At 42.1% G+C, this 13,764-nt stretch overlaps 1 protein-coding gene across 2 annotated transcripts in view; it reads right to left on the bottom strand.

Annotated features, from left to right (window-relative positions):
- The window catches only part of RPTOR (regulatory associated protein of MTOR complex 1), a 145,874-nt gene that overhangs the window by 87,229 nt on the left and 44,881 nt on the right, over positions 1-13,764 (bottom strand). For both annotated transcript variants that reach the window (XM_080560980.1, XM_080560981.1), the window contains exons 6-7: positions 8,413-8,588; positions 1,693-1,752 (exon numbers count right to left, since the gene is read on the bottom strand). In XM_080560980.1, coding sequence (XP_080417106.1) covers positions 1,693-1,752; positions 8,413-8,588 — 236 coding nt within the window. The remainder of the gene's footprint in view (positions 1-1,692; positions 1,753-8,412; positions 8,589-13,764) is intronic.

The raw sequence follows: 13,764 nt of genomic DNA, 5'->3' as shown, positions 1-13,764 counted from the left end.
CTTTTTATTACATAAAATGAGGTGAGGTCTTCTCTATTTCTTCAAATAAGCTCCCTAAAATGGTTTCTAAAACAATCTGTCATTGTGAGCATGCTGGCCCGGACCTGGAAACAACTTTATCTAGATCCCAGTTCAGCAGCCTCTGGATATGTGGCCTGAATAACCAGGTACTGCATTAAGGCAGCAAACAACTGAACTCAAGAAATAAATACCGCCTATACCTATGCATCTGCTTGTCACTGTTACAAGTCTTGTGTCTATTCTTGAAAGTTGAAAAAGATTTTTATTTTGGTAAGATTAGTGCCCTGAAATGCAGTTTTACAAGAATCAGTACTTAGTTTCCCCAGCTGAGATAAGATGATCACATTTTCACACATAAAATCAGCATGATTAAAGACCTAGATAATACTGATAAGCCTGTCTTCTCCAAAATACATATTGTGGAAGAACTAATGGCATTGAGAAGCACCTTTAACCTCCTCTGAACGTAAAGCATGGAAGTTACTCGAGGGAATGATTTACTAAAGCAAAACCTGAACAAGAAATTTTAGCTAATGCAACCTTACCCTCATGATTTTCTGTAAGAGATCATTTGCTATTGGCAGCACGAGCAATGAATGATTGCTGCGCTCCGTTACACCATACAGAAGCTTATTAGAAAAAACAAGAAAGTATGATAATGTATTTCTGTTTTGAGTACACACTTATTATCCAGGTTCCTGCTCTCCTAACCCCTTTCAGGATGCCCTTCAATTCTACAGTTTTCATCTCAGACAAAAGATAACTGGACTGTGGACATCCATGTGTCAGAAGCGTAGACATATGGCCTGTTCTAATTAATCTTGACAATGATATTTCTAGAGTCAAAATGCCTCAGAAATTGAACGATCTTGCATTAATCACTGCCAGTTTGTGTGTGCTTATTAAAGTTCCAAGAATAGGATATTAAAAAATAATCTGCAAGGAGTTAGAATGCCTGCATCTACTGCCCTGACTTTAAGAACATGTTTCCCATTAAAAAAATAAAAATCTTAAAACCCAGCAGGGACTACAGTGGGCAATTATTATTTCAAAGGCTAGCTTGTTGGTATAAACTGAAGTAGATTTAAGAACAGTTTTCTACCTAATTGGTTTGCCTCAGCTGCCTGAGAACCAGTAATTATGCTCAAATACTGTTTGGGTAAAGGGATTATAGCACATTTCAATGGTGCTAAGTCTGAAACATAACACGATCAGACAAAGCATAATAGGACAGCACTGCGATGAAATGAGAAGTGGTAAGCGTTGTTCTGCTTGTGTTGGGTTTGGTGCTGTGGGGCGTACAGCCCACGAGCGCATCCTTGCTGTCAGAGCTGCGGCTGGAGCACGCCAGGACCAGCCACGTGTGGCTGCTCAGCACAGGACCCCTGGGCCGTGACCCGTGCCCACAGCTCCCATTCCCCAGGCCGGATCGGGCCCAGTGCAGGAGGGCTGCGACCAGCGTGGCTCGGGCACCCCGGTCCCCCCGCGCAGCGCCCACCCCTGTGGCCTAGGCCCCAAATGCATGTGGTAGGACAAGGAATGACAAATTCGGCACGGAGGGACTCTGCGGAAAGCTTTCCGAAGAAATTTCCTCTCAGACAAACAGGAGAAATGCTAGAAATAACCAGGAGATCGAGCAACAGGAAAAAAAAATCATAAAATTTGGCTTACTTCTCTATCAAATCCAGTGTGACTCCTGGCACCAGTCTGACACTCTTCTGCATACAAAACCTGTGGAAGAGAGAATAAAAATAAAACATACAAATTGAATATTTAATGACAAGGTTCAGCGGAGAGAATGTGGAAGAAGGTTTCTTTATTACAGTGTTTCTGCTTTTAAAATAGCGTTTGGGTAGAAAACTTTGCCACAGCATAATAAGAGTCGAACAAGGCCCTCAATTTTTGTCACACTCATGATTATGCGACGATTTCCATCATCGGGTGTCAAACCTGGGACGTTGGAACTGTCACGGTGACAAGTTTTCCACGGCACAGCGGAGGGAAAAGGGTTCACAGTCACCCAGCACGGTCCCTCGGGAGCGCAGGAGGACGGCAGCGCTGAGGAGGCAGGAGCATGCTCCCAGAATAATGATCAGTGCGGGCCGGGCTTCCCTGGAGAGGGCTGGCACGGCACGCAGGGCAAGCGAGAGAGGCAGACACCGAGAGGGATGTGTCAAGTTCAAGCACCTCAGTTATTTAATTAAAAAAAATGCTGACTCCACTTCCTCAGCATCGCAAATACCGCTACTTCAGAAACGCCGGCTCCAGAAGACACAAAGCCCGTTAGCACGAGCGTTTGCTGCACTAGAAATCCCATCGGCAGCTAAACCCAGGCACACGCGGGAAGACTGCACGACCGCCAGCCCGGCTTCCCACTGCCTGCCTCCCTCCTCCAAAGCTCCTGGGCATTTGCTTTGTGGCCCAGGGAGCAGAATCAGAAAGCAATAGTTCTGGGAAGAAAAAGCAGCTAATTCATTTGAGAAGTGACTTCCTCGGTGATACCACTACGTTCCCAGCCCACTTCCCCAGCGTTTCAGAAATCTGTTATCTGCTGTTTAAGGAAGATCTGACCTGACCCACCAGCCTAACAAGTCGATGTTTAACCCCTACACTTCACCCCGCGCTGGAACACAAGGCTCTGCAGGCTGGGCGGTACTGGGGGGGTTGATGTCCTGGTAAACCTCCCCACGTCCAGCAGCAGCTGGAGTTACTGCACCAAGTGTCCCTCCTTTCACCACCATATCCTCATCCAAAAGGCTCTTCCCTAGCAAAGGTTACAATTTACAGCAATTACTTCTTTAGAGATCAAGCTGTGCATAGCTCATTCTTGAAACCCTGAGGACCCTCCAGTTCTCCTTGCGGTATCCATTGCCTGCAGGATATCCATTATTGCCAAGAACAGGGATGAGCTCTGAAAACCTAAGTGGTCTCTAGGCTGCTTTTCTGATGCACATGCTATCCCTCAATTAAAAAAAAAAAAGTCATAAAACTATCTATGAATGCTACAGTGAAACCTCTATACAATCTTTTAAAACATAAAAATCTTGTGACATTGCATTACAGAACCACGCAGGGAAACACTGCTGCCGAACAAAAACTGCAAGCAGATTTCAGCACAGCAGAATTAGGTTATTGGAATCAGATTGGAGTCTCCCTGTAGACTGTGGATGCCAAAACACTTTCTAACTTTTCTGCTCAATGCCTCTACATTATGACATATCTGAAAGGATTAAAACAGAGCCAGCACAACTTTGGACTGTTACACATTTGTTTCCTATAAAGAAAGAACGGTTCCACCTATCAACATGTCACACGGTATTTTGTATTTACTTTGGAAGCCTCTCATCTGAGTTATGATTTGACCTAACCTCACTCAGCAATATTTTACAAGCTCATAGATTAATACGATGGAGCTGCAAGCTGTTGCAAGACACAGTGTCAAAGAAGGATGAGCTCGCTAGCCCTGTGCGGCACAGCCAGCCTCCTCCGGGCCACGCAGCAAGAGACCCACAACTGATGAGCAGGATCTTGTGTGGCAGCAGAGTGCATTGGCCACAGGGCAAACAAATACATTTGCTTCCTTTTTGCAAGGATTTCTCCTAACCACAAAGCTTTTGATTACAGCTGGTTGGACTAAGCAGCAGAAAGCTTCCCCCCTCCATACGGACACTCAGGACACGTAAGAAACGCAGAAATTGTAGGAAATGCTTGGTAACAGCGAGATGTGCACACCTTTGAGGGTCAAGTATAAACAGACATTTTCACATACTAAATGTGTTGCACAGCTGTCACTTAGCACTTCCGTAGGGAGCTGCACTGTAGGCGAGATGTAAATAAGCTTAGATCTCAGCTATTTCGGTCAAGCCCTTGGATCCTCAAAGTTAAGGACATAAAACCAGATCACATTAGACTTAGTGAAAAGCACCCTTTCTGCCCTCACCACAGATCTCTTTGGTATTTACCTGAATGAGAGTGAAGCAGCAAGTGCTTACTGCTTTTGTATATACTTGACTGCTAGAGTATTTCTTTTAAAAATCGCCACCATTGCTATGAAAATTTTGAAGAAGATTAGTTCATTAAAACCCCATTTAACCAGTAACAGACTATCTGCATTTCCTCTCTAGCAACCAGCAACTGCCAAGAAAATGTACTTGTAAACAGAATGTTCCTCATCCTGTATCTGCAACCCCCCTTTCAACACTCCAAGGCTCTAAACGTGATGTCTCAAGTGAATGGTTGGTGTCCTCATCACAATCATCAGGCAAGATATGCTAGAGCTGCATGAATGCCAAGCAATAAAGAAAAGCAGAAATACTCATAACAATATTCAACCAGATTCTGTGCAGATAACAGGAATGTTTTGAAACTCAATTTAGTTTCTTTAACTCTGAGACAGATTAGTCCAGTTAACCTCAAAAATGTTAAAGCAGAAATGCAAAATAAATGCACTGGAAAAAAAATGTTTACCTGACCCAACATAAAATCAGCTGTCACAAGTCAAGAGCTTTTTGCCAGGCATTTACAAACTTGTTATATTTGGGTTCCAATGTACAAAGCTGCATATCTAAACGTCCTAAGTCTGAGCCCCCAATATATATATATATATATATGTGGTTTGGGGGGCGGGGAGGGTAGGGTGAGGGGTGTCCCAGCACTTTTCAGGAGCCCTGTAGCCTTTACACGAGTGGGTCCTTCAGACAATTTAGACAAGCACAGCCTTCTCCCCGATGTGTAAAATTGTGACAATATACATGCAGCTTGTTTATGCGATAAGGGACTGGCAATAACATAAGCATATGACACACCGCTGATCACAGCTCCCAACAGAGTTGCCTTTTTACTTTAGACAGTGCATGAGACATAGATCTGCTGCTCAAAACAATGCACCAACTGGATATTAATTTCTGCCTGTTTCTGCAACAGCTGGGTCTCCTTCCTGGTTAGTTCGGTCAATATTAATGATCCATATGTCTTATCTTTAAGATTACCTTATACATAGTTGCAACATACATTTGGAATATCAGCTCCCAACAGTCACTACACAGGAAGGCAACCAGTACAAAGTTAGCCCGAACTTATACACTAGATTCCTGAAATTGTCAGACGGTTTTATTAAGAGTTTTGTGCACTACATTCAGAAGGACACAATTGACCTGCATTTCTCTTGCTGACATCAATTTTTCTTTCCCTGAAATAAGGCTGAAGTGGATGCATCTGCAACCCCATTTAATAAGTGATTTTGTGTATCAGTTTACTCAAAATACAGAACACAAAATGGGATGTACAGGAATTTATTCACCCAGCTTTCATTTGCCCATAAATTCCATATATGAAACCTCATTAGCCTGTCAGTCTGGAATTGCAAAAATGTTGTATTTCAGACAGAATTCTGTAGGGTTCTTGATCAACTTTAATAAAAGGGCCTGACTGAATTAAAAGAGTAGTTTTAATGACAAAGGCGTACATCTTTATTTTTGGTTCCCTGCCTGCTTCAGTGCACAAACAGTTTGCACTGAACAACTGGAAAGTTGGAGTGGAGTCTGGCTTTGCCTCTATTACGTTTAACAGCAGTGAATAACAATGCTCTGCAAGCAAGCTCCTATTTACAGAATTTGCATGGATAAAAACACAACCGTAATAATGCCAATCAATAGCGAATATAAAGGGAGTGTGATCTTCAGAGTAAAGAGCAATTTTTTTTTATGTGCAATAAGTAATACACATAATCATTAGGTAGTAGGAAATGTCTCACTAAGCAGGAGTTAGCATGGCACCCACCAGCATCAACACCAAGAACAGCTGAGGTTAACAGTTTTAAACCCTTTACCTGAACAGCATTTTTACATTTCCTGTCAAGCAAACGAGACAACCCCAAATATCTCACCCTTCTGCCAGGCGTAGCTCTGCTCAGGAGCCTGCCCTGATCACCCGTCAGCCACGTTCCCATGGAGATGAAGCAACAGAAACCTCCTGAACAGACCATAATATCCAAAACACCTTTCTCAATATATATAAACTGTGCATTAAACACTGTCGCGTAAGCAGGTTTAATGTTTGGAGGAGCCTTCCCTCCAACAGAAACAACCCTTACAGAGCCTTAGCATTTCCACGTTAACGATGGCATGAACCAGAACACAGCTCTGTATCACAGGAGAAGGAGGACACTGAAGTCTCAATGCCAAGAGTTCTCACTCTTAAGAAGTTTCGGTTTGCTACAAACCAGCTAAGCTTCAACAGGATCACAGCCCATACTACGGATTCCCACAAAGATTTACGAAATAGTGAGAACAACAACAATTAAGCAATAACGCTGTACCTTCATGGTTCTGATTTAACTCACATGCACAATACTGAGTTATTCAGAATAATTACAAGCCTCAGTTCAGACAACCCGTATAGCATTTAATTCTTCTCTCCACATCACCATGGAGTTTCAATGAAAACATTCTCCCTAGAACTTGAACTCAAACCTCTATAGGCTGGATCCTTCACTGTTTTTTGTTTATTGGTCTTGCACTCCATTCAAATAATGTTTTTTTCTTTAAAGAAAAAAGCTACAGCCGTTGTATTTGCCAAGTCGCATTCATTGTCACCTGTGGCTAGCCTTGCACAAACCAGGCGGAACGTTCACTTAGATTTCAAAGTCTCCATGGATTAAAACCAGCAGAAACAAACCTGTAATTCCTTCACACCACGCTGCTTGGACAGCAGCGATGTGATAGTGACCATACGACAAAAGCAGTCCCACAGCAGAACTGTATTTTCCTGGTTACGTAACACAGCATTTCTAAAAGTTCCCCTAAAGGAATTTTGCTGCATAGTGATTTCCTCAGCTTCTAAAGAGAAGAATTTTTGCAGGCAGCTCGAGAATTTCCATGCAGCGGAGTTCAGGACTGTCCTACCACCAGCACATCAGCGTGGAGATGGGCATACAAGCAAGGCTCCCAGTCACGGCAGTCACCTGGGCGGTGAAGAGCTGTCAGCTAACAGCTGGATTGGAAGGCAGCCTACTCCTGCCCTTCCCCTCTCCCAGAGGGGAAGCACACCATTCCCTCAGGATTTGGAGAGATTAAATGTCTCTGCCTCATCAGGCTCAGTCCCTCGCACGTCTGGAGGTGCTCACTTGTGAGTTTTGATGAGTGACTAGTATTGCAACTGGACTGCTATTTTAGAAAAACAACTTCATGATTCATTTTTACAGTAGAAAAAGCAAAAAGTAATATGAAAAAGATTGTAAAGCTATGAGCGGAGTACATAGCTGCCTAACTTATTCAGAGGTTTGTCATTCCCTGGCACAAACTCTAGCCTAGTCTCCCATAACGTCAGACTCCGTGTCCCTGACACCTGGGTTGGAAAACCATTTTCTCATTAGCTCTCTTAAAACCTTCCCCCTAAGATATTCCTCATGCCTCTGAAGCTTTTTGCCATGAGTCATGAAAGACTTATCAAAGACTTATTATTATCAAAGACTTTAGCCTATGTTTACAAGCAAAGGGTACCTGTCCAAAGGCACTATGTATCTACGCCAGGAACTGGTCAAATTAACTCTGTTTGTAGAAGTCAAAGCAAGCGTAAGCCTTGTAAGTTACTACGAGTATCTCCAAAAGCCAAGTAACTCTTGAAGATGCCGTGACTCAGCTGTTTACCATTGTCTGCGACGTCTGTATGCTTCTGCCTGTTCTAACCTAGTCTAGCGAGGGACCTGGAGCTTTTTGTTCTGGACTACAAATAACCTTAAGAAGATCAAGTGAAATGTGCTGATAGGAATGAATCAACGGAGCCATGTACCTGGGGGGACATACTGGATTTCTCACACCGTGTCCTCAGCTGGCACCACAACTGTTTGTGATCCTCCCTGTTGTCGGGGAACAATATTGTTCTTTGAAAGCTCCTGCTATCTCCAGCAGGCTTTTGTATCTTTCTGCCCAATTAACTTGGTATGCCATTCTGTAACATCTTTCTTTAGTTTATCGCTCGATTTCTTTCACTACAGCATTATTTAACGCTACTGCATTATTTACTGCAACAGCAATATTTGGAATATGATTTGTATGAAGGGCAATTTGCAAAGAGTTGTATTGTACTGTGTAATATTTCGGCTCTCTGAAGAAGCCGATATTTAATTCCCAGAACAGTAAATCCCTTAATCTGAGCAAACCTAGATACTGAGCTGGAATCTAAAATGTAATATGTAGAAGATAATTTTTTCACCTTTCTAGTTCTGATTAATAAAATGCTATCCCAAATGCATAGTTCAAATCCTGTAATTGAATACTGCAGAGAAAATTTAGGTTAGATAAAGCATTTGGCTTAAAAAAAAATAATCTATCATTTCAACAGACAAAATACACAAATTATGCACTTGCCTTCAATAATGGGGACGGTACTTACCATCTCAGAGCAATTTTGATTGGCGTAGTAAGGCATGATGTGAAAAGGTCGGCTGGCAGATCGGGGATCATAGGTAGCAATTCATTAGCTTCACATGCTGCCAGCTGAATGCAGTTTTTCATGGATGGAGGCAAAGGCATTTGAGCAAGTGGATGGTTCGGGTTAATTGCAGCCACCTGAACAGACCAAAGAAATTACTTGGTGAATTTGGTCATCCCGGAAAGTAAATTTCTGTACCATTTCAAAAATAAGCAGTGAAGAGCTATCAAAGCCCAATATCGTTGGATTCAGAGGAAAACATCAATAATTTTTCCCACACCTTTCTGAAACAGGTAAACAAAACAAACAATTCAGCCTCCTAATTTTGATTTGTGGTACTCAGGATTTCTTAAATGAATAGGGCAAAGAAATTTTAACACATGCAATACCTTCGCTGCCCTTTCATTCAGGATCTAGAAAACAAAGAGCTATCACAGTGATCTCTATGTTGCGTTACCTGAGCAAACAGAAGTAGATTCCTTTCAAAGACTTCAGTGTTTTTGCCAACCTAGTAAGGTGATACAGTTGACTAATAAGCTCATTCTTTACCATCCTCACACATTCTGTCTTCAAAACACATACATACTTCTTCAAAATTCTGTCTCGAGGAAATTACTTCGGTGTCTCACCCGGGTTTGTAGGGAAGAGAATGCTTGTGTTACAGACCCAGAGCCTGGCACAAGCATAAACCTCTTGTCGAGCAAAACACCCGAGTAAGCTACGGAGAAGTTTCAGGTGATATTTCACAAGTTCTGCAACCTGTTAGTTTTTGTGATTCTTTAAATATTCTTTCTTCCATTCTAATCCCAGAGGGAGCACTGACACACTTCGGCTTTCTCAACCTGCCCAGATTAGCTAAGACCCGTCCTTGCTCCTAGTTGAGCTGCAGTGCTTTCAGCGAGGACTGGTGCAACAGCTTCGGTGGGAGCGAACCTATGCTCAAGTCATCACTTCTCCTCCAGTGATATTTACTGCACTTCTCAATAAAACTGAATCTGTACGCTAATAACTAAAAAAAAGATAATCACAATAATGAAAAGATCTTTTATTTGAAGAGAGGCATGACAGACTGTGAGAAAAAGCATTAGCTCTTTACCGATGTATAAATATAAAGCAGCCAACCTGCTTAGTTATAGCTATTAATTCCTTAAAGAAAGACTTGCTCTCTGGACGTCCTCATAAAGGGGCTCCGTAGGCGGGAAGTACATTTACATGAATTTTCTGCTTTCTGAGTAGTGCGAAGCCCTGCAGACTTGACATTTGTCATGCTCTGGCAGTGCCCCTGTTCTGAGGCAGAAGTAGCTCATACTCCAAGACGGGCTCAGCTCGTGGCTTCTACACAGCAAGACAAACTGAAGGAGCTGTGACACATGCAATGTAAATATTTGCCCATTAGGAGATGAACTATTAACAAGCAGAAAGTGAACATACAATACCAGCTAGCAATTACAGACCATCAGATTTCTAGGGATAATGATATAGCGAAACAGTCTTTTACAAAGTAAGTGTGAAAGGAAAGAGAGGGTAAAGCCCAGTGGGAACCTTTATTTTTGCATCCTTAGAACATCCACCAAAGTCAAATTTTCTAGACTGCTCAGTTCCCTACAAATGTAGCTCTTCATAGGGCGAGACATGGAATAAGTAGATGGCTAAAGAAGGTTAAAAACAAATTGGTTAAAAACAAAATATACTAATTCACAACTGCAAGAACAGTAAATAAACTATGGGAAGCTACCATATGTGAAATGTTATCAAAATTAATATGTATTTATCTACAATCTTTAGTTGTTTTTTCATATGTCAACAGTTTCTAGAAGAAAGCAATTAGATGTAGATAGATCTTGCAGCAGACCAGACCTAACTCACAACTGTCAGCAGAAACGCCGTCTCAAACCAAAGAGATGCATACTTTCCGGGGTAAGCTTTGTGAGTAAAAATGTCCTTACTATCAACAAAGTACTTATTGCGTTGCTTGCTGTTATTTCAGGGCAACTGACAAGCCACAGCCTTTAAGACAAAATAGTAGCGGTAATATTCATTTATCAGTTACACTGAAACATGCTGAAATCATTCCTGTAAGCTGGTAGTAGCTCATTTGTTCTGAAAGCAAATTAAAGCTGCCCAAGGTAAGGAGCACTTAGTTTTGCTATTTGCAGGTGCTCTGCCACGAGGAAGAGCTGATGAATTTGCAGGTATTACTGCCCGTAACTAACAGAAAGGGAAACAATACATATGTTTTAAACCACTGTTACTGAAAACATTTATGTAAATATAGTTACACTGAGAAGCAAACACTTGATGGAAAAAAAAAAAGGTGTTTTTGAATTAACAGGCATGTTTAAGTTAAACCTGGGAGAAACTCTGACCCAGCACAGACACTTGCTGCTGTTGTTACTTCAAGAGGTGACCTGCTAGCTTCCCACAACTCCTGCTGCGAGCATCCTCCCCCCTGCAGAAGATTTTGATGCAACTCAGAAAAGGAGCTGTTCCTCTCCCAGCAGATGGTGGATTAGAAGAATTCTCCCCCCAGACATGATGCTAATGCCAGATAACAGTCTGCAGTATTGTTGTTAAGCTAATTTTTTTGAGAATTAATTTTGAAGATAGAAAAATAAAATCTGTGAGCTCCTCAGCTCCGACTCGGACTATTTAGTCAGACATGCTGCTGGAGGGGAGAAAGAACAGGCGCTCCCGCCGTGAAACTGAGCTCCCACTCAGCTAAACGCAGAACAAGTTAGTACGTGGCTATGAGGTACGCTGTCAGAAATCACACAACGAAGTTGAAAACCAAAAAGTTGCATTTCTTACAGCAAAGCACACATCCAAGAGACATTTTCCGCTTTCGTTTCTGTACATCTCAAACGTGGCCTGAAGACTACAGACCTTTTCTGGAAGGAACAGCTCTGAGTCGGAGGAAACACAATGTCACAATTACACACAAAATTAATCAGAAATAACCAGCCTGCTGTTTTATCACTGTTAGCACAGCACACTTAAGACGCCTGCTTAATTTTCCAGAATTACGCTGTATTTATAGACACTCACAGAATCATCAGAGCTAGCTAATGAGATGATTAAAAGCATCCATTGCCTTCTCTTCCGTTACAGGTTACAAGCAGAGTTCAAAGGCAGATATACGCAAAGAGTTTTCTAAACAGGCTTCTGCCAGCCTTGTAGATATCATTTTATTGCCGTTTTCTTATGGCAGCAGGAGGTCAGGTCCCTGCGAGACAGCTTCTGCACCCTCTTTCGCCACCAGTTCTCCTGCTGGCTGCACTGCTGCTGTGCTCGGTGATGCCAGACAGGACACGAATCAGGAAAGCAAGAGCAGGAACTTCAGTTTCAGAAAGCTGGGGTCAGTTTCCAGCTCTGAAAAATGTCTTTTGGAAAAGGAAAACAATAGCTCTCTGTTACGAATCTTAGGACAACACCCCACTGCCCCCCAAAAAGGGCAGGACCAACTGGAAAAATTAATTTTTAAACTAATATAGCCCACTTCTTACTATCCACATCATGCGGCCAAATGGATGTTTCTTATTTGCAAAATATGTGCTTTTGTTTAGCTAGATTTCAACCAAGACCTTAACTGCCCACACAGCTGGAAATTCAAACAAAATGCAGATATTTCTGTGACACAGCCAAGTCTAACACAGTCCTGGGAGACCGCCAGTCCCTGTATCAATGGCATTTATCTTAAAATTTGGAAACACTGTGACATATTATGAATGGTAAGGATTGGTAGACTTTATTAGCTTAATTGTTGTAGTATAAGTACATGTTATGAAGCTATAATCAAGCGACACAATTGCCTCCACATACACACATTCCCATCCCACCAGAAAACTGTGGTATCTGTACTGGTTTTTGGTATCCTCAGGCCACTGAGCTCCACCTTCTGCCCTTCACCCTCATCTCCCTCAGAGAAGTAGCCTTGCTGAAGACAAAAAATATTTACAGTCGTAATGTGCCTACCGGGATAAGACATGGCAGATTCCTGCCTCCGGTACCCAAAGTCATCATCATCATCCTGCTGGAACTGAGAGACTTCTTTCTATCTGCGCAGCTCTCCGCTCACACAGATCAGCAATATCTTAGTTTTGACAAAAGGCTTTTTATTATTATTATTGTTATTTTATTTTTATTTTTTACTATTCAAGTGCTATGTTGGAGGCAGCTCTCTAAAGAAGACAATGTACCATGCAGTACTACAACATCATCTTTTCTCAGGTATCTTGGAGAAGTGTTAACTGCTTTCCTGTCACTCATAATTTATTTCTTTTTGTGCTTCCTCTCTTTGAAGAATGAGCAAGATTTAGATTTCTCATTAAGAAGGAGTACTAGCCTTTATGTTCTGTGAACAATGAAAACTAAATATAATGGGACTGTAAGCACACCTGTAAGTATGTTGTAATTAATTTTTACATTTCTGGTGGAACTATATGATCTGATGGTGCCTGGCCAGTGCTCTGTGCCAGCCAGAAAAGGGATGCATAAAAAATAAACACCCATGGCTGCATCTGAGCCTGGTAAATGAAGATCACATACCAGACCTAACTGATCAATGTATACGTTAACTGTAACACTGCAAGATAAAAACATTAATCTTGCAGAAAATGAAGACTCACTACTTCCCTAGAATGTCTCTGATACGTGGGTTGTCTGCCTGTCTCTCAAACTCGCTTAAAGATTGCTTGACCATGCTTAATCCAAAAACAAACAAAACCCAACTTACCGGAATAACAGAAAAAATATGAAATCAGACTGTCCTAAGTATGATATGTATTTTATAAAAGCCATGAAATAAAATTTGTGTGCTTGACCTGAAAGTTCAATTTCTTTGTTGGTAGTTGTGTCACACGACTACCCATCTGCTACAGCTGTAATCCCTTCCTCACATTCTCCATGCTTCATAGCATTCTCCCTCCTTAATTAACTTTACCATTTAATTTCTAGCTATCTAACGGATATTGAGAAGAATCACATTACTATCAGTACCTAAAAAACTAGTTATTAGTTGTGACTGGTGAATAATTAGTTTACTCCTGACAGTTTACGACTGCAGAAGCTTACTACGGCAGAGGGGCTGCGCTGTGTGAGAACCACAGCACGCTCCGGAATTAGCGAGGGCTTCACACGCGCAGGATGCCCAAGCCCTGAAGACGGCACCACTCAACAAGGCATTCCCAGCAGCAACAGGGTTGTTTATGCCAGGTTACTGGGAGGGACAGTGTCCCGCTGCCACCAGCACCCACCTCACACTGCTGATGTTCGCGGTTGTGTACGGTTACACATCGAGAAATAGCTGGTTTGCAT

This window comes from Anser brachyrhynchus (genome assembly GCF_964034855.1).
Source record: "Anser brachyrhynchus genome assembly, chromosome: 18".
Classification (NCBI taxonomy): domain Eukaryota; kingdom Metazoa; phylum Chordata; class Aves; order Anseriformes; family Anatidae; genus Anser; species Anser brachyrhynchus.
The sequence above is the reverse complement of the archived record's forward strand: the minus strand, read 5'-3'. Positions and strand labels throughout refer to the sequence as shown.